We start from the raw sequence: 20,892 nt of genomic DNA, 5'->3' as shown, positions 1-20,892 counted from the left end.
ATATATGTTTGTGAATATATTTGTGTATATTTGTGCACAGCCCCTGCCGGCCCTGGCCGCTTTCAGCCCGCGCCCCGCCCTGGTCTCGCGCGTCGGGCGCGCTCCCGGTCCGTGCCGCGCGCGCGTCTCACGCTGCGTGCTAGGAGCGCGCACCGTGCGCCTGCGCGTGGGCGGGGCGGGCGGGCGCCCCGCGGGCCAATGAGCGGGCGCGGCGCGCGGAGGGGGCGGGGCCCGTCCCTCGGTGTTTGGATTCGAACCCGCGGGGCGGCGGCGCAGGCGCGGTTCGGAGAGCGCGGCGCTGCCCCCCAGCGGCGGGGCGCGGCATGGCGGGCGAGGACGCGGCCGGGGCCGAGCCGGGTCCCGCGGGGGGCGCCGCCGCCGCCCCGTCCCCGCCGGGCGAGGACGGCGAGACCCGGCAGCGCTACGAGGAGCTATGCAGGAGCCTCAACATGGACGAGCGCGCCCGCTCCGAGGCCTGGCTGAGCTACCAGAACATGAGGCGCAACTACACCCTGGAGGTGAGGCGGGGGGTGACGGGGCCGCGGCCGGGCCGGGGGGAGCGCGGCGGGACGCGCGGATGAAGCGCGGAGGGAAGGGACGGCAGTGGAGGCGCGGCGGCCTCTTCCCCGCACCGCCCGGGCTGCCGGGAATAACCATCGCAACTGGGAGTCGTAGCGGCGGAAAGGTGTTAAAAATGGGAGAGCCCCCGTCGCTGTGGTGCTTCGGCTCCCCGCGGTTTGGCCGAGGAGCGGCGCGGTGGCCTCGGCCAGCTCCGCTCCGCAGCCGCGCGGGGCCCGCGGAGATGCCCCGCGCAGGTGTGATCGCGTGTGTGAGCTGTGTTCTGGGGGCTTGGCACGGCCCGGGCTGGGCAGTGGAGGGTAAAAGGTGAAGGGGAGAAGGTAAAGGGGAAAAGGCAAAGGGTTGTCGCGTCGTTCTTGAAAACAGGAACACGCGGTGACGCGCCCGGGAGCTTCGGAAGCGCCTTTATCGGTGCCTTCCTATAGCAAAGGTGGCGCTTGTGATAAGCCCCGGCAGCTCCCGGGGCCCCCAGCGCTGCCCGCCGGTCACCGGCGGCTCTCGGGGCAGGGCTGCGGGCCGGGCTCGGTGCTGCGGGGCCGGGGCCGCCCGTGAGGGAGGAGGAGCCGCTCGGGCAGCGCCGCTGTCACAGCGCGGGCGGGCGGCGATGCTCGGAGCGAGCCCTGAGGGGTGCGCTCACCCGGGCCCGGGGCACCACGGAACCCGACAGAACCACAGCATCGGATTCAGTCTGGCCCCTTGTTTTATCCGGCCTGTTTTCCACTCAGATGTGACTCTTTGATCAAAGACGGAGAATAAAATTTCAAGTGCTCATTAGAATAAATTTCTGTATTTGGGTACCAGATTGAAGAATTTCTCTGCTGTGTAATATAGAGTAAAACGGAAGCGGTGTTTTTCTTTTCCTGCTGTCCGTTCAAGGCAGAAGAATGTTTTGGTTGCAAGAACTGTAGCCTTTCTCCTTTTTTTGTTGCCTTTTTCTTTTAAATACGAGCAGTACAAAATGCTGTAGAACAACACTAAAAATTTATTTTCATATACTCAAAATGAATTTCACACTTTGAGTCAAATGTGAAATTTATAATGGCCACTAGTGAGTTTAGTTTTGATGCAGTTCAGTGTTTAGTGTCTGTGTAGCGCCTGTTTTGTTGCAGTTAAAAACCCAAAGCACAACAGAAGTTTGAAACAGCGAATCAACTTTCTCACTGGTTGAACTTCATCTGTTCAGGACACAGTGCTTTTCCCCGGTGTTGGGCTAGCTGAAGAGCATGTTTTTGTTTTCAGTGCAGTGTTTTAGATGCCTGATGTTTTGATTCACAGGGAAATGACATGCATTGGCTGGCTTGTGCCTTGTACGTGGCTTGCAGGAAAGCGATTCCAACTGTGAGCAGAGGAACAGCAGAAGGAAATTATGTATCCTTAACCAGAATCCTGCGCTGTTCAGACCAAAGGTAACTTATTCTTGCTGATTTTTAGACACTTACAAAATGTCAAAGAGTAGTTATCACCTTGTGAAATTGGACTAGAGAATAAAAGCTAAATGTGTTCCTTGTTTCCTGCTTTTGAAGATAAACTTTATATCCCCAGAATGTTTGTGTTATAACTCACTGCCATAGAAGTAGGGTAGCTCCTTTGGCTCAGTACTATGTTCATAAAATCACTGGTTTTCAAAATGAGAGATTGACTTCCTTCACTCAAAGGAGAAAGAAGCCAGTCACTGAAGAACAGTCAGTTTTGGGGGTGTGCAGAGTGTGAACTTCTCACATGAGAAACCATTTGTAGTTCACTGTGGAAATGTTCACAAGATTTATCTCTGTTTTTGCATTAAAAAACTTCACTTTTCACATGGTTTTGCTAAAGTCACTAAATGAGGTCAGAATCTGATGAGCAAATTTGTGTCAAGTGTTTATGTCCATAGAATAATAAAGAAAAGTTTCTGAAATAATTGAATTTATTTATTATCAATCTCATTGTGTTCTAAAAATTCCATAGATTGTCACAAAATAAAGAATGAATGTTCTTATATACTTCTTATCCCATTTCCTCTGCTGTTGAAGCATTGCTGCTAAAGTGTTCCTTTATAAGCTTTTGTTTTCCAAATTAGAAATTCAGGGTATTAAATGTTGATAAATTGGTTCTGTGATCTGGGCTATCAAGACTAATAACACTGAAAATGAAGGTGTACATAAAGAAGTAGAAAAGGAATTAAAGCTAGATTTAGAAAGTGCAATTTACTAAATCATAAGAGGTTTTTCATACTTTGTAGAATATTCTTAATATTGTAGATCTTACAGGTTATTTTATTTAAATTAATAAATTATTCAGAAAAACAAGTCTGATTTCTTATTAATCTAACTGTTGGAGTTGATTTTTCCTTTGTGAGAGGATGCCAGAACTGTGAGTACATGGTTAATGTGGTTATCAGCCCAGGATCTAAAAATATTTCACGAGCTGTCTGAGCTGAACCGTGAGAAGGACTGGCTCTGAGTTCATTGTCATGTTTGCAGAGCCACCATTTCATCAGTAGTTTGGGCAGTAGAAATTGCACTTTTGTTGAAAATGTAGAATTTATTTCTGCAGGAGAAACAAGCAGCCTGCTGATCTAACCTGTTCGGTATTTGCAGCTTGATTGAGTTTTTTAACAAGATGAAGAAATGGGAAGACATGGCAAATCTTCCATCCCAGTTCAGAGAGAGAACTGAGAGACTGGAGAGGAACTTCACCGTTTCTGCAGTCATTTTTAAGAAGTATGAGCCCATTTTTCAGGACATTTTCAGGTATCCTCAAGAAGATCAACCTCGTCAGCAGAGAGGAAGGAAACAGAGGTGGGTTTCTGTTATTTCAGACTGATTGTAGAGCATTACTTTAGTGAAAATACAATGGACTTGCTTGCTTGTTTTAGTTGTATTTTGACTGTATTTTCATAGTTGTTGTTTATAATAGTAGTGTTGGTTTGTTCTTGCTTGCAGTAAATGTTTAATCTCTTTTTCAGTTTCAGATCTGACAGGGGCAGGAAGTCCCAAAGCTGCTGAGTTTCTGATGATTTGTGGGATGGGGGAGAGGGGAGAGATTTCAATCAGCCTGTGGGCAAGGGAAGCCCTGGTGTTGTAAAGATGGGAAAGACAGGAAGAATCTGATCCTTTTATGATCTGCATGGCTTTAATAACTCATAGTACTGCTCAGTGTTTCACTGCCCAGAACTCCCGTGGATTTCTTCATAGCTGCAGATCTTGTGGGTATTTTACTTTATAGTAGAAGCTTTGCTGCTTTGCTACTGTTTCTGTTTGGAGTGCTGTGGAATTGAAACAGGGCTTCCAGACTAAACCTCTAAAAAGGGGTTCCACTTGTGCCTACACTAAACCTCTTCTAGGTTTTGTGCATCTTTTTGTATTTCCTTTAGTCAGGGCTTTGTGGGAAAGGTGTAAGATTTTTGCCACACTGTAGTAAAGTTCACTTTTCTCTTTGAATTAGTGACTCTTGTATGATGTTTTATCAGTTCTGATTCACTGAGCTCCTTCTCTTCTTGCTGTATTTTCCTCCCAAAGACGACAACCATGTACTGTGACTGAAGTTTTCCAGTTTTGTTGGGTCCTGTTTGTTCATGCAAAAGGTAAGGGGTCTGAAAGGGATTAAATGCAGCAGACATAGTTTTATTAGTCATTATTTTATATCAGTCCTTAAACACCCAATAGGTGCAGTGTACATATAATCTTTATTGTAAGACCATCCTTAAAGCTTATAAGAACAGTAGAGAATTTCAGATGTTTTTCTTGATAGTGACTGTTGGGAGAAAAAGGAAGGAGCAGGATTCATCCTCATTTCAGGCTTCAGTTGTTCAGTCTCAGCATGTGTAGTCTAAAATCTTCCTTCATCAAATTTATGTCTTAAAGCATTTCCACATCCCTAGGCCTTGTTTCAGGTCCTGCTTTGGTGAGTGCTCACTGTGAGTGATGTAAAATGTAAGGTAGTGCTTTGTGGAAAGTAAAAGGATTGATACTCCTTTTTCCACATGGAAAGAACATCATTGTAGATCAGATCCACTGAAAATGTCCAGTAACTTGATTTTTTTTTCATAATATAATACCTATCAGAGGAAAACCAATATTTTAATTTCTTCAAGGAAAGGGATAAAAGGATTTTTTGTTTTTGTTTGGGAGTGTGTGGTGGGATGTGTTTTTTCAAATTTAAAAGTGAATCAGTGTTAAGATTCCTATAGTGTGCTATGGTTTCCTTAACTGGTGATTTTGAGGCTAGGACAGAGTAGGCTGTGGCAATATTGAATGGCCTGGCACTGATTTTGTGCAGCACAGAACTTTGTTTACAAAGCCTTTCTTTTAACCCTGTGCCACACTGCAGAGGGCTCCTGGCAGCAGAGCTGGACCCTCAGCACCACATCCCTGCAAAAGTCAGGCAGGGTGTGCTGGGGCACAAGTGCTGCTCTGAGCACTCCATCCTGTGAGGAAGATGCCTTTTTGTAAGGCTGCAAATTCCACCTTATTGGGCAGGAGAAGTCTTTCCTAAACAAGTGTGGTGCTCTCAGCCTGAAACACAGCATGATTTCAGCCACTGATCCCAGCAGAGTTAGTGCTGCACTTATTTCCAGTCAGCCTGGACTTCACTTGCTTAGCACAGGTAGGCAGCTGTGAGTAGGACAGTCTGGAAAATCACAGGTTTTTCTTTCCCTTCTGTGAAGTCTGCACTGCTGTGGGAAGATTGGATGGTTGACAAGGTGCAGAGGGACTTTATGGTTCTTCCTGTTGCTAAGTTGGTGACTGATATGTTTGAGTAACTGCAGCATCCATTGACTACATGGTAATTCCAAGCAGTTTCAGATATGGTAACTAGCCCTGTGGAGAATACCATGTTGATAACACATCCAAGTGAATTCTATAAGGAAAAGGAAAAATTACAGTGCATAGAAGCTGTAAGGTTACTAAATGATTATTAAAGTGTGGCAGCACTTTAAAAATGCAAACTGAGTGTTGACTATTAAGGCATTGGGTGTTGGTGTGAGGTTTTGTGCTGTGTGCTTTGGGGGTGGGCAGTAAATCCTTATCACAGCAACCACACAGCAGTGGCAGGCCCAGGCTTGTCTGCTCCTGCAGCCCATTGCCTTCAGTTCATGCTCTGCACCCTGAGGGAGCCCCTCGTTCAGTGGCACTGCACTTCAGCAAACTGCTTGGAAGAACTGCTCTTCAAACTCTTTCATTTAAAATTGATGGGCGAAGAAAATCTTTGGTTTTTTATTATTTGGTACAAAGTTGTGAAAGGGACCCTTGTTTGAAATGTCAGCAGCAAGAAATTACTATGGAACTACTGGTACTGTGAAATTATTTTTGTGCTGACAGTAAGTTGTCATGGTTGTGGAATTGATCCTGTGTTACTTTGAGAAGTTTATTGATTATAGGTTTGTTAATAGTATTTAGGATTTTCATTGCTTTGCTGTGAACCTTTAATGATTTGGAAATAACTGATAAGTGGGTAAAGTTAATTAAAATTTCATCTAGGGTTCATTATTTTAAATAGTTCAAATTATCTTAATTTAAATATTTTTTCTTCTAACAAATATGGAAACAGACAATAACATAAATTTGAACAAGCTGGTATGTTACTGTAAAAAAATAACAGCATAATTGAGAAAAATTCTCTAATCATATATCCATTTCAATGTGTTCTAAATAAGTTCATTACTATAACATAAACAGGTTTAAATTCTTGAAGAAATCTTTCATAGTGAAGTGATTTGGAGCTTCCCTGAGGAAAAAGGGAGGGTGGAAAGAGTGGAAGAGTCATTAGTATTTAAGGAGTAATAGAGACATCATGCTGTGCATAAAAAGTGAATTGTGATTTATTGTATAATTTATTTTACTAAACTGTTTCAGCTATGGCCACTCCTCTAGAGGAATATCATAAACATAAATGAGTTCAGTAAAGAGTCACATACAGGTCTGATTATAATCTTTGTGAAAGGTGTTGAAGAGTGAAGGGGTTACAAGGACTCTTTTCTGCAGGAAAATGAGAGTTAAAAAATACTTCCTAAGCCAGGTCCAGAAATAGGCACATTTAGCTCTTCTGTAAAGCACAAGAGAAATGAAATTATATTTATTACTGTTAATAATGGGTATACCCCCAGCAAATTGTTTTGCAAGAAACAGATTGTTTAAAAAAAAGGTAAGGTTTGATTTCAGCACAGTATATTTGGGTTCCTTCACAACTGTTGTTACTGATAAAGTATTTTACTTTTATATTTGTTATATGTTATTGTGAGTCTGCTTTACTGCCTGTGTTGCTATCCAGGTGCTTACAGACACCAAACACTGTGTTTCCAAGATTCCATTATTGATTGTAATACAAACATCAGCAGTCTCTTGGTTAAAAAATTCTTGAATTTTACTTTTTCAAATTTACTTCATTTTTTCTGCTTATTTTATGTCTTATGTCTTTGTAATATTGCAGGAAATTTTCCTATGATCAGTGATGACTTCGTCAATTCCTACCATCTCCTGTTGTGTGCTTTGGATCTCGTGTATGGAAATGCTCTGCAGTGTCCCAACCGTAAAGAGCTCCTGAATCCTAATTTTGAGGGTATGTTGACAAAAAGAAGTTGATTTGAAGTACATGAGAACTAATATTTTCTGTATCTGGCTACACAGTTCCATTCCTGTTAATGCAGCATGTAATAACAGACCAGTGAATTTTGTAAATAATAGATTAGGTCAGGAATTTGATGTGCTGTGGAAATATCCTTGAAGGAAGTTCCAGAGTAATACTTTGAGTTAATGAGGGTTTAATGTCAGTGGAAAAGTGCATAAAGACATCACTGGACACAGTGAAACTGGAATGTTCTGTGGTGCAGCAGTTTGCAAAGACCATGGGCTCAAACAGGAGATTTGTTTCTCTCTCATTTCTGGATTGCTGCTGTTCTGTTTCTGAAGAGAATGGAAGTGTAGGTTGACTTGATAACCACAAATTCAAATGAATGGGGAGAAGTTGCCTTTGAATTTCTGATGTAATTCTTCCCAGGCTTGCACTTCATTTTCAGTGCTGTACAGGACTGGCCAAGTGTAGTGCTTTGGATGTGACCTGGGACCATTATCTCAAATAAATATTGTAGTTCACCAGTGTTTGATTTTTTTTCCTATTAAAATTGATATATGTAATTTTTATCACTCAGTAACTAATGTTTTTAACTCTCTAACTCAAAATTTGCTTTTGATAACATTACCCAGTTAGTGGGCATTGTGTAGTTCTTTCAAGAGAACTAATTAGTTTGCTGTTTTAATTTCATATTACCTTGACTGCACAGCATTGAAGAATTTAGGTTTAATAAGAAGGCAGGATATGGACTTACAAAATTAAATCATACTATATTCTGAATTGTAGGTCTACCTGAAGACTTCCATAGTAAGGATTATAAAGTATCATCTGACCCTCCCTGCATCATTGAAAAACTGTGTTCTTTACATTATGGATTAGTTTTAGAAGCAAAAGGGATAAAGGAACATTTTTGGAAGCCATATATTCGGAAGCTTTTTGACAAAAAGGTTGGTCAGTAAATTTATAATGTAGAAAAATCTCTCCTTACTTGTTACCTTCAAACCCTTTCTAAGAAATGAAATGTCCATCCTTTGTTCTTAAATGTCTTAACAGCTTTTGAAAGGAAAAGATGAAAACCTGACAGGATTTCTGGATCCTGGGAACTTTGGAGACAGCGTGTGAGTCCCTGGGCCCCTGTCTGTGGTTTGGCTGGCAGGAGTGTCCCTGGGTGCCCCTCTGTCCCCTGAGCTGAGCACTGGGAGCAGCCATGCCTTGTGCTCAGCATGGCCATCCAGCACTGCTGGGAAAAGGAACAGTGCTTCGGGATGGTGTTGGCTGCCTTTATTCTTACGTTTCTCTTTCCTGCATTTTTTGTTTTGTGTGTAACTCAGAGTTATTATGAAAAAGCTGTGGGAGCACATTGAGTAGGAAGTGGGAGGGAAAAAAATGGGTTTGGCGGTGTTTAGAGATGTTTATGGGTAGGACTTACTTTCTTTTATTGATATAAAAATGGTTCAGTGCATTGTTATCATATCAGTTTATGATACGATGGTGTGTAAATTTTGAGGAGTTTCCAGGGAATAGGAGTTCTCAGTGTTTTAGTGTGTTCTTCCTGCAGCTGGATAAATGGCAGGGTGTCAGATACATAATGAAAATAATATCCTTGCCACTGTCAGGTATAAGGTACTGTAGATCTTAAAGGAGCTTCAGTGAGGGTCAAAAGAAATTTGAAGTAGACTTTCCCCAGGCCAGAGCTGTGTTCAGTGTGTGAGCAGATGAACAAAGCAGTCTCCATAAAGGGGGTTTGTCTGCCTTTCCTTTGCTGCAGCAAAGCCATCAACAAGGCCTATGAGGAGTATGTTCTGTCAGTGGGAAACCTGGATGAGAGAATATTCCTGGGCGAGGATGCGGATGAAGAGATTGGAACTCTCACGAGGTGCTTGAACACACCTTCAGGACTGGAAACAGCTGAGAGGGTACAAGTGAAGCACAATTTGCAGCAGCATTTTGACAGGGTGAGTATGGCATGGTCTGTGTTGCTGTTTTTATATGCCACCCTCCCTGGCTGCTTATGGAGACAGAAATAAAACACACCTCAGAGTGTGGGGAGAAAATGAGTGGGGTATTGGAAGTTGGATCTTATGGTGAAGAATGTGATGTATTTGTTACAAGAACTTACTGTGTGGTTAGGTAATTAAAGGTAATTAGAAGGTGCACTGATTTTGCTCTGTTCTAATTGAAGGGATATCCTTGATGTTACATTATTTTAATGTGATGGCTTGATCTGATGCAAATAAACTAAAATGCTGATCAGAAGGACTTCTCATGTTAAAGGTTAAACTTGCTGACAGAAAACTCTGGCTCTGTACACTTCTGCTATGAGCAGCTACCTGTGTTACTTGGGCTAGGAAGAGATACTGGGATTTAGGGGGGATTTTTGAGATTGGTCTAATTGTTTCACACTCAATTCCAGTTGAAATTCTGCATTTCAACGTAGATCACATCCCTTCTGTTTATACAGAACTGTTTGATACAAACATCTGAGCACCACAGACAAATCCTTCATTGCTCTTACCTGAGTCATGGTCTGGTTTGGGCTGTTTGATTAGGAGCCATTTTTTTCCATAACACAGAGTAAGAATTCTGCAGATTGATGTTTCTAGGTTATGACCTGTATCAAAGTTCACAACAGAGGCCATATGTATATGTGGTTATTTTTTTATTTCCAGTCCAAATCCCTGAGGATCACAACCCCCCTCACTGGCCGCAAGTACATTAAAGAGAGCAACCCGTACATGACACCTGTTTCCATAGCAACCTACAGCCTGAGCCGCCTGCACACGATGCTGGCAGGGCTGAAAAATGCCCCCAGTGAAAATCTGGAGCAAATACTCAGGTAAACTTGGTGTTTAGCCAAATAATCCTATTTGCTATTCTAGTTTTAAAGCAAACATTAATGCTGAACAATATAAATTAAAAGGTGAGCCAGTACTTTACTACTGGAGTAAAATGGAATCCAGAGAGACATTTACATTTTGAAGGACTGTTCTGTTGATTTAGACCCATCTGTCCTTAGAGATTGATGAACATCCACCATTTAAAACCCAGCAGATCTGGGATTCTCTTAACCATAAGCTGCCAGTATAAAATTTTTAAGACTTTTCTTCCTACTTAACAAATGGCACTACCTAGGAAATCACTCCACACTGTAGGAGATGCAAACCAAACTTTATTCCCCATGTGGATAAACTGTTTTGCAGATACATTTGGGTCTGTTTGTATTGCTGTGCAGTATATTTCCATTTTTGTGCTTTCAGCATACAAAAAATAGGGTGGTTTTGGTCTTAGTAGAAATAGTATATTGAAAATGTTTGGTTTTTATTTTCAGGTCATGCTCCAGAGATCCTTCTCAATCCATTGCAAACAGAGTTAAAGAAATGCATGATGTGTACTGTCAGAGCACTCAGTCTGAAGGAGAATTCAGTAATTTTTCCAAAGGTGGGAAACATTTTTCTTACCCATAAAATGCATACACATTCATCTCTTGTAATGAAGTTTTACATACAGGTTATGCTTTAGCACAAGTGTCTTTTCTCCTTCTCTTGCCTTTTCCTGTGTTCTTTAGACATAGCAAATTTCAATGCTGTGTAAAGTTTTATAATCAGGCTTAGCTTGAATCACTGGAATTTGGTAATACTTTCAGCACTAGAGAAGTGAAATGGACTTTCAAGTGTACCACTTTTTCTCTCAAGTATGAGATTATTAGTGATGGCATGGATTTCTGTGCTGGTGAGGAAAATCTGAGTAACTGTAGTCATTAAAAACCCAACAGCAACTTTGGCCTACATATGAGGATGGATTTGGTATTACAGTCCTGCCAGTATAAACACAAAAACATCATTTGCAAAGTTGTCTGATAGCTGAAGTGCCTGAAGATGGATTGAATATAAGGAAGATGCTCTTGACCTTGTTTCTTAATAAGGCCTTCCTTTGTTCTTGGCAGCTTAGTTGCTTCACTGCTTTTTGTTGCACAGTGCAAGGTGGATCCATACAGGTGCATTTTCTGAATTTGCATTGTGTCTGTTATAGCAACATTAAGGATTGTTCTTATACATGGTGATGTAATTCTGATACCCAAAATCTGGCTCAGTAGCACCTTACTCTGCTCTGCATTCACAAGTCAGTGCAGTGTAGGAGAAGGATTCCTCCATTAACTTGAAATGTACAGGTTTAGTCCTGAAAGTATTGTATCCACAGCAGCACAGAAATCCACACAAGCTGCTGATGCCTTTCTGTATCTGAAGATGAAGAATATAATATTTTTTTCTTGCATTTGACAATATTACTTCTATTTAAACTTCCTGCAGATGTTGCTAGTAAACATTTTCGTCTTGCTGAGATGCTCTACTACAAGGTCTTGGAGTCAGTCATTGAGCAAGAGAGGAAGAGACTGGGAGACACTGACTTATCTGTAAGGAAAACTAATCAAAGGGTTCCTCACTTTTAAAGTAGGACCTGCAAAAAAAGAGCACAGATGTAGAGCAGAATTGTCAGCTATTTAAAATGAGGGTAAATCTCTGAGAAGAACCCTGTAAGTACACCTGAATGGAAAAACAAAGGTTCAAGAAATTGTGTTTGAAAACACAAAGATAGATGAAAGTTTTAATGGTTCTTTAATTTTTAATGTGCCATTTTAAAGATGGTTCATTTTGAACTCAGTTCTGTCCCTTAAAAAATAGCTTCACTTTTTATAAGCTTGAGAATCTTGCTGTTGAGACAGTAAAAAGTGTTTTATTGTTCTATAGTTACACTGTAAAATAAGCTTTAAAATTTGCAACTCTTGCAGGCAATACTGGAGCAAGATGTGTTTCACAGGTCTCTGCTGGCATGTTGCCTGGAGATCATTACCTTTACATACAACCCACCTGGAAACTTCCCTTTCATCACGGAAATATTTGACATTCCAGTTTATCATTTTTACAAGGTAATGTGTTTGATAGCTAGAAATGCTTACAAAGTCATGAGTGCTCACTGACCTGTAGGACAGCCTAGGATTGAGTCATAGTAATGCAGCCTTTTCATGTTTCTAATAGTCTCTTCTTCCTTGAAAATCAAGTATTGGAATTAGAGCTGTGTTTAAGAACAAATCTCTGAAAAAACTACATTATGTTGATCCTGATTATCCACTGCACAGGTAATTGAGGTTTTCATTAGAGCAGAGGATGGCCTTTGTCGGGAAGTGGTAAAACACCTGAACCACATTGAAGAGCAGATCCTGGAGAGTATGGCATGGAAACAGGGATCTGTGCTGTGGGACAGGATCAGAGAGAATGAAAACAAAGTTCCTACTTGTGAAGAGGTGAGCACGTCTTTCTGTGTTACATAGCTTTCATAATCAGGCAGGATGGCAGAGAGAGGACTTTGTGCCCTGAAGGAGAGGCCTTACAGGGCCCAGTGGCAGTTCCACCATCCCAGCCCATCAGTGCAGGCAAAGCAGCAAGTGCAGCATGCTCTGATTCTCATCCAGTATTTTATCCAGTATTTTATTGGTGTAGCAGAACAAACCAATTGAACCTTTGAACAAAAGGGTCAAACAGGGAAGGTTTGGGCCAGTAATTCTTGGAAAGGTTTTTAGACAAGAAATGTGGTAAAAAGTACACACAGTAGCCACAGAAAGACTATTACAGCGTGTATCTTGCAGAGCAGCACCATCACTACTCACTACTGGTTTTGTTGGGCTTAGGATAAGTTTATACTTTTCTTCCACAAAGTCTTGCTGTTCAAAAGATGTAGTGCTTTTAAAAATTAGCTATGTAGTCAATGTGTGATACAGACACTCTAACAAAAGGATAAATATTTTAGGTAATGCCACCTCAGTACTTTGAGAGATCTGCTGGGAGCAGTGTTGTGGGCTCACCATTGACACCACGGCGAATAAACGAGGTTCGTGCTGAAGGCGGAGGGCTGGGCAAAGGTGAGATTTTCTAAAGCAGAACGTGCTTACATTGCTTACTTGGATTGAATTATGGAAGGGAGGAAGCTGCTTTAATGCCACTGTACAGTTAGCTGCAAACACATTGGTAAAGGGTATTGCAGCTCATAGAGTTGCATCAGAGGTCTAAGACTGATGGATTCATCATCAGTGTGAACAGTACTGCTTTGATAGGGTGTTCTCAGGTGATGGATATGAACAGCCTGTGTATGTGTGTGTTAAACCAAATTTGTACATGCACACAGAGCTTCCACTCTTAATTGGTTTGCTTTTTTGTTACACTAGGAAATAAAAAACCCTATACATTATGTGACAGCTCAAATGTTTTCCACTAGAAAAAATCAAATACAATGTGTGAACTTGTAAAAATATTAAGTACAATATTATTGAAGATTAAGTCATCTCTAAAAGCCATCTGCATTTTTCAAATTTTTTTCCTGAAGAGCTTTGCATGACATATTTTGGTTTGCATTAGATTTCCACCGCCTTGTAAAACAAAGGATTATAAACCAAGAGTTAAGCAGATATCTGTGTGTGTGTTTTTCCTCGCAGGCCTCTCCTCCCCTCCAGCCAGCCTGTATGACAGGTACAGCTCTCCCACAGCCAACCCCACGCGGCGGCGCCTGTTCGCTGACAATGACGGTGCCCCCGAGGGTGGCACAGCTGTCAGGGTGCCCCCACAGCCCGTGGTGAGCACGGTGCCGGTGCAGAACATGAGCCCCGAGGCCGTGTCTGTGACCCCCGTGCCTGGGCAGACCCTGGTGACAGTGGCAACGGCCACCGTGACAGCCAACAACGGGCAGACAGTGACAATCCCTGTGCAAGGTGAGGGAAACGCTGCTGCTCAGCCATTCAGCCTTGTTCCCATCAGGGAAGTAGAGCACAGCCAGGGAGAACTGCATCAGTGTTCATTACTTCATTATCTTCTCAGCTCATGATGAAGTTTCATGAGATGAGAAAGTATGAAAGTATGACGCGGAAAGTATTTTGATTAAACAATTTCATGTATAATATACTAAATGTCTAGTAAAAAGTAGCTAATAAAAGAAGTACTGAATTATTTTTAAAAACTAAAACTTCCCTCCACAGCTTGCTCTTATTTCAGGCTCTTTTTTCTTACATTACAGGTATTGCCAATGAAAATGGAGGAATAACTTTCTTCCCAGTCCAAGTAAATGTAGGTGCCCAGCCCCAGGCTGTGTCTGGGCCCATGCAGCCTCTGAGTGCCCAGACCCTGGCTGGCACCCTGAACCCCCAGATGGCTGGGGCAGCACTGCAGCTGCCAGGCCAGCTCACAGTGCAGCAGATCTCCCCTGGAGAGCAGAGACAGACCCAGCACCTCGGTGCCACAGCCGCCAGGCCTCGCAAGATGGGCTCACTTGCACTCTTCTTCAGAAAGGTACTTTTTGATCTAGGTTTGCTTTGCTTAGTTCTTATTCTGGTAAACTTGCTATAATTTTAAAAATACACATTTACTGGTTGTAATAATGAGGGCATATTACATTTAATATTCATACACACCTAGAGTAGTTTTCTCCTGCAGGCCACTTCTCACTAGCAAAGGAGTGTGCTGGCACATCAGGATGTGGAAATAGATTCTGTACTTGGCCAGCAGCCTCTTAAAGGTGTCCCTTTTCTTGAAGGCTCTTCCAAAGAGAGAGAGAACTTTTGAGACTTTCTGGTTTATTCAATACAGGGGTTGCCGTAGGCAATGCAGTGCCCTTTCTGTGCTCAGGACAGCTTGGAATTTAAGCTTCAAACAAATGTTTTCTTAGTACTGACACCAGTACTGAGAATGTCTGTGCCTTGTAAGCAAAACAGTTAAATTTGAATTTAGTTATTCTTCTCTTGGCTTAGCATTTGCACAAGCCCTACAGGTGTGCAAGCTGAGCTACTCTTTTGCTGGTCAGAAGAGCAGCATTGCTGTGGCCCTGAGCAGTGTCCCCTGTCACAGGTGTATCACTTGGCCAGTGTTCGTCTGAGGGACCTCTGTGCCAAACTGGATGTGTCTGATGAGCTGCGCAAGAAGATCTGGACATGCTTTGAGTACTCCTTGGTGCACTGCCCTGAAATCATGATGGACAGACACCTGGATCAGCTGCTGATGTGTGCCATTTATGTCATGACTAAGGTAAAGTGGGAACAAAGAAAAAGGAGACAAAAATTGCCTTTAATACTTAATATTCCCAGTACTACTTCCTCAAAAAGCCCCAAATTAACAAACACACACAACCACCCCAAGCCAAACAAACCACCCAATAACCTGCAGAAGAACTGAACCTTTTCTGTGCATCCCCTTAGGTCACTCACGAAGACAGATCATTCCAGAACATCATGCGCTGCTACCGGACACAGCCACAAGCCAAGAGCCACGTGAGCACAGTCACTGTTTAACCTCCTGGGATCTGGTTTATTAAATGCCTTCGTTCTATTTAAGAACAAATCACTTGGTAAAGCAGTATTTAGTATTAAGGGGTTGCAGTCTGTGAACCATTCTCAAAAGATAGCAGTCATATCCAAAATCCTGCAGTACTGAAAGCTCTTTATACTAAACTGTACCTAAAATAGAAAACCTTCTTTACTTAAAACCGAAGGAGGCAGTGCCCATGGGCTGTTACTCCCCTGAGGAGGCTGTACTGTGCCCTGCAGAAGCAGTTGGTCCCACAGTGAAGTTCTGGCAGCAGCCAGGTGGTGCTGTTCCCTGGCAGGGTGGCTGCTGCACCGGGCCCTGCTCACGCTGTCCCTGTCCCTGCAGGTCTATCGCAGCGTCCTCATCAGGGGCCGCCGCCGCCGCCACTCGGGCAGCAGTGACAGCAGCAGCCAGCAGAACTCACCCACAGACAGGAGCAAAGACAGGAACAAGGAAAGAAGTGAGTGATTCCAAATGCCAGGGGGTTGAGTTTAATTTCATTTCCAAACTGTGTGCATAAATGAAGAGTTGGATTTTGTGTTGTTTCACCCTAAACGGTTCCTCCTTTGGTAAACTTAGACACAGTTAAGAATAGATTGATAACATTTAACTCGAGGTTTTTATTGCACCCACTCTGACATTTCAAATGCCTCCCCACATGCACTTACCTTGGGAATTTGCTGTGCTGGCCTGAGCTCTGAGTTCAGCTCACATATCAAAGGACTTTGGAGTCTTTGCAGAATGAGGAAATCTGTGCTAGCCCAGGTTCACAGCTACTCTTATCACAACCACAGAGCTGCAGCAGCTTCTTTTGTAGCACTGTCTGTCTGCAGAAATATGAACACCACCCACAGCATTGATTTCAGCGTAGCTGACAGCTCTGGGGATTCTTCCCTTCTTAACTGACACATTTTCCTTGAATTAACTTTTATAAAGGAAACTGAAGAGGTGATGCTGTGTATTCCTACTAGCAGTTTTCAAGGTATTTAATAGATTATGGTATAAGCAGTAGGCATTAATATTTTCTGTCAGAGGGAGTGGCAGGGAGGGAAGACAAAAAGTACATGTATTTTGCAACTTCCCACATTAACTTAGCAGGAAATATGGCCAAGCCAAATATTTCTCCTACTGACGGAAAAAGATTACCATTCTTTACTTGAAATGGAGCCAGGCAGCAACAAGAAAGAGCTCCTGCTAAAAGTATAACACAAATGCTGAAAAATGGAGTTTCAGCTCTTTTTATATCATCATGCAACTCATCTCCTACAGCAAATCCCTTGCAGTTTATGCAGTAAGAAGTTAGAAATCAAGAAAGCTTTTGTGTAAGGGACAACGCTCAGGGATCAAAACAGACAGCTCAGAGATCAAAGAGACAGATCAGGGATCAAACCAGACAGCGTTCTGGTGGCAGCAGGTTCCCAGTCCCTGTGTGCAGAGGGTGGCTGGCTCTGTGCCCTGAGCGGTGGCTGTGCCCCATGGGGCTGGCTGTGTGCCCGCAGGGCTGGCAGTGCCCGTGTCCCTGCCCTGAGCGGTGGCTGTGCCCGCAGGCAGCCGTGACTCCAGCCCGGTGATGCGCTCCAGCAGCACCCTGCCCGTGCCCCAGCCCTCCAGCGCGCCCCCGACCCCCACGCGCCTCTCGGGCCCCAACAGTGACACGGAGGAGGAGGAGCGCGGCGACCTCATCCAGTTCTACAACAACGTCTACATCGAGCAGATCAAGGACTTTGCCCTCAAGTACACTTCAAATGCAGTAAGTCACCTTCTGTGCTTTTTCTTCATAAAGAGAGCTTTATCTTCTGACCACGCAGTGAAATTTCCTTACATTAAACAAATACTAATCTGGCCTAATAACACGACAAAACTTGCATTTGTTGTCCATTGTATGGTACCATCTGTGTGGAAGAGCCGTGCTGCAGTGAGCCCTGGGCTCAGGCTGCAGCTGTCTCTGTTCTCTCTGAGCAGGCAGACTCCCCCCCGCTCTCGCCGTACCCGTTCGTGCGCCTCGGCTCCCCCCGCAGAGTGCAGCTCTCCCAGCACCACCCCCTGTACATCTCACCACACAGAAACGAGTCTGCCCTCTCTCCCCAAGAGAAAATATTCTACTACTTCAGCAGCAGCCCCTCGAAGGTGAGTCTAAAGGGTTTCAGTTTGATTTTTTTAATCCTTAATTCTGCTTTTTGTTTTGTAGTGAAATTAGAGCAGACTCTGCAACACAAAGTTTTGTTTACCTTGTCCAACACACACACCATCACCTAATGCTCATCAAATTGCCAGTGCAGCTGCCACAGCTGTAGGGCTGGATGGGCCTTTGAGCTCTGCATGCAGTTACAGACTCCCTTGACTTTAAGACTTATTCTGGTAAGGAAAGACCAGTACAGTGATGCAGACAATACCTTGGTACAGTACAGATTTCCACAAAAGAGCCTGTCCAGTCCTACTGCACTGTGCCTAACATCACATTGGGGCAGTCACAAAATAGTGAGAGCTGATCCTTCTTTTGCCCCCTCCTCCCTGCAGAGGCTAAAGGAAATCAACAGCATGGTTAGAACTGGAGAAACACCCACAAAGAAGAGAGGCATCCTCCTGGAGGATGGAACTGAAGCCCCGGCCAAGCGGATCTGCCAGGAGAATCACACGGCTCTGCTGAGACGACTCCAGGATGTAGCAAATGACCGAGGGTCCCACTGAGCCTGCACAGCTCCTCCCTCCCTGACTGTGCTGGGCCTGGGCCAGGGCAGGAGGGGGGACAGCTCTGGGGACAGGCAGGATCCACCTCAGACCTGCAGCACAGCCCCAGGCCCTGCTTAAGCTCTTCACAAGGCCTGGAGAACCATCCCTAACGCAGCTGTGGACCTTGCAGCAGGTATTTACAGCTTTGCTTTGCTCTAGTCAGTGCTTCACCCTTGTCAGCTGGGGCCAGACAGGTCCAGGGGCCTCAGCATGGAGCCCTGCCCCAAGGTACCCACAGCCAGTGTCAGGGTTCCTCACTAACCCCCTCACAGACTAACAGCTTAGGAGTAACAGTCTCACACAGGCCAGTTCTTCTTGCAAAGGGACAAGGGGCGCATTTTGAGCCCTGCAGGAAGCTGGGTGGATGGACTCTGTCCAGATTCAGGATGTTCCATGTACCTTTGAGAAGCAGCACGGTGTTGAGCTTTATTTAATGTGTGGCCCTTTGCTGTACCAAGGGAGGTGATTGTGTTGGTTTGAGCTGTGCAATGTTTGAAAGCGAACTCACATTCCCAAGGTGACACTTGGGATGGGGCTGTGAAGCATCATGTTTAAAGCAGAGGAATTTTGCTGTATATTTGCAATGGCACTTTCTAAATGTGAATATTTTTTGCAAAGGCCGACTTCAGCTGTCTTTCTGTACTGAAACAATTTGACTTTTGTATTTATTTCAATCTGACATCCCATTGCTCCTCTGGTCAGCAAATGGCATTAAGCATTCATTGTAACTCAGTGCATATGCAGCAATGAATGCAGGAAGCCAGGGATGTGTGCTCTTTTCAAGGAATTTTATATGCTTGTTGCTTTTCTTGATAGTCAGGCACTGTAGCCCTTGCTCACTCAGCAGCAGGAACCTGGTGCCCACCTCCTAAAACACACATTTAGATATTCTGTTGGTGTTCAAGGACAGGGCTTGGCAGTTTGGATTTGTGTTTTGGTTTTTGTAAAAGGCCTAAACCAAGCTGCCTGGGAGAAATCCCTCCCCTCCTACCACAATCAGCAGGTGCTGCACCATAAACTTAGCACTTGTTCTCATTTAAAATAGTTCCAAAATACCAGACTTGTTAGGAAAGCATCAACCCTCTCCCACAGTACAGGATGCCAGTCCTCTGCTGGGGAGGGGGTGTTCTTCATGTAAAATGTGCCACACTCAGGTTCCAGAAGGCTTTCTGAGGAAGCAAAAGCTAAAACCCTGTTTTCAGTCATTCCTGTCCATCTGAAGAATAGGAAAATATAAGACTTAACTCCACTATAAATTCAGCTAAAGTAAAATAAAAACATGTTTTTCTTACCTGCATAACAAAAGCTGAAGTCCAGAAGTTGTGTAGATGTTTCTGTAAAAATATTTATGGAAGTGTCAGACAATTCTTGTTACTATGTTCCATTAACTTCACTTTGTATGAAAATATTGCAATTGTATTTTTCAATAAAGACTTTATAGACTCTCCTGTTTGTGTGTGAAAAGCATTGTATGTGCCAAGCTAGAAAGTCTGCAGCAAGGACTTCAGTTGTTCACTGCAGTTAAAGGTTTAAAAATAAATAAATGATCACATCTTAGTCACATCACAAGGGAAAGGATTTACTCCTGTCCTGGTTTAGTCACTGTGGTTGTTCCATGGGTGCTCCAGCAGAAGGCACCAGGCAGGGCCTGGGAGTGCCAGCAGTGCCAGGGAATGCCCAGCTCCAGCTGCTGCTCCCTTGGCAGAGCAGGAGGAGGAGGAGGAGGAAGAGGAGGGTGGCTGCCTCACTGCACAGCACTGGGGGGCTCCAGAACAACCTGCCCTCCCTGCAGGAGCTTTTCACACAAGCTCTCACACAGCCAGTGACAGCAGAATTATCTCCTGAGGGCTGGGTACTCACATTCCCACTGAGGGAAGTTCTAAACATCCTTAGGTAGGTGAGAACAGCTCTGACCAGCACTGGCTGCTGCTGTATTTGTACAGCTACAGATGCACTGGTTGTCCTCTGCCTTTTTACCTTGGGAGCCTGAGACTATTTCATCAACTGCTGTTCCTGTCCCTTTCTGAAAACAAGTTAAGTTACCCTCAGCTGTAACTAATAATAAAGATAGAACTTGCAGTTTCTACTTTGAAGAAAACGCTAAAAAAAAACCCAAAAAACTCCAAAGGAAAAAAAAAGAGCATAAACTAAAATAAATCTGAAGTGGCTTCAAATAATTTCTTTCATGACTTAGAACAGTTTGGTTGGAATCCAACTCCAAACTCAGCAGGAAACTCCAGTGGTGTAACTTACAGATCCCTTGGAAATGTTCTTTAGAAAGTGCAGAATTTCAAAGAGGATACTCAGAAACATCCCCTTATCAAAGTATTGGCCAGACCTTACTCTTTCATCAAATTATGTACCTGTTCTAAGAAAAACAGCACAATCCAGGAGAAAAGGATTTGATGCCCATGGCACTGTTTCAGTACTCATTCACCTGGCTTGCTCCTGGAACAACTTCTTTTAATACACAAATCTGATTACAAAAGTACCCAGCATTGTCTCCCCTTTCCCAGTTAAATAAAAAGAGTAATTTTTCAGATTATTAATTGTAAACCAAGCAAAATTCTACATTCTCTAAATAAATACAATTATTCTCAACAAACTGCTGTTAGCTCATTTTGACTTGGAGCAACCCAACCTGGTGAGCAGCCTTGCAGGGTCTGGGACAGCTGAGAGAAACAAAAGT

The 20,892-nt window shown here is 43.6% G+C and overlaps 1 protein-coding gene across 1 annotated transcript; it reads left to right on the top strand.

Annotated features, from left to right (window-relative positions):
• The first annotated feature begins 280 nt into the window (after positions 1-280).
• RBL2 (RB transcriptional corepressor like 2) lies at positions 281-19,650 on the top strand. Its single transcript, XM_064723122.1, has 22 exons — positions 281-518; positions 1,855-1,985; positions 3,159-3,359; positions 4,080-4,144; positions 6,991-7,119; positions 7,918-8,078; positions 8,185-8,249; positions 8,900-9,086; positions 9,801-9,967; positions 10,460-10,569; positions 11,439-11,542; positions 11,918-12,055; positions 12,266-12,430; positions 12,934-13,045; positions 13,616-13,888; positions 14,191-14,462; positions 15,018-15,194; positions 15,365-15,436; positions 15,819-15,933; positions 17,021-17,223; positions 17,436-17,600; positions 17,991-19,650. Exons 1-22 carry the CDS (start codon positions 324-326, stop codon positions 18,159-18,161), a joined length of 3,378 nt encoding a protein of 1,125 aa, XP_064579192.1. The 5' UTR covers positions 281-323; the 3' UTR covers positions 18,162-19,650.
• Positions 19,651-20,892: the final 1,242 nt, after the last annotated feature.

Source organism: Zonotrichia leucophrys, chromosome 11, assembly GCF_028769735.1.
Source record: "Zonotrichia leucophrys gambelii isolate GWCS_2022_RI chromosome 11, RI_Zleu_2.0, whole genome shotgun sequence".
In the NCBI taxonomy this organism is placed as follows: domain Eukaryota; kingdom Metazoa; phylum Chordata; class Aves; order Passeriformes; family Passerellidae; genus Zonotrichia; species Zonotrichia leucophrys.
Note: the sequence above shows the minus strand (reverse complement) of the source record. Positions and strands in the feature narration are given on the sequence as shown.

Coding starts and splice junctions, on each gene's coding strand:
- RBL2 (XM_064723122.1), top strand. CDS start 324: ATGGCGGGCGAGGACGCGGCCGGGGCCGAGCCGGGTCCCGCGGGGGGC. Junction 7,120..7,917: donor CCTGAATCCTAATTTTGAGG/GTATGTTGACAA, acceptor TCTGAATTGTAG/GTCTACCTGAAGACTTCCAT. Junction 15,934..17,020: donor AGACAGGAACAAGGAAAGAA/GTGAGTGATTCC, acceptor CTGTGCCCGCAG/GCAGCCGTGACTCCAGCCCG.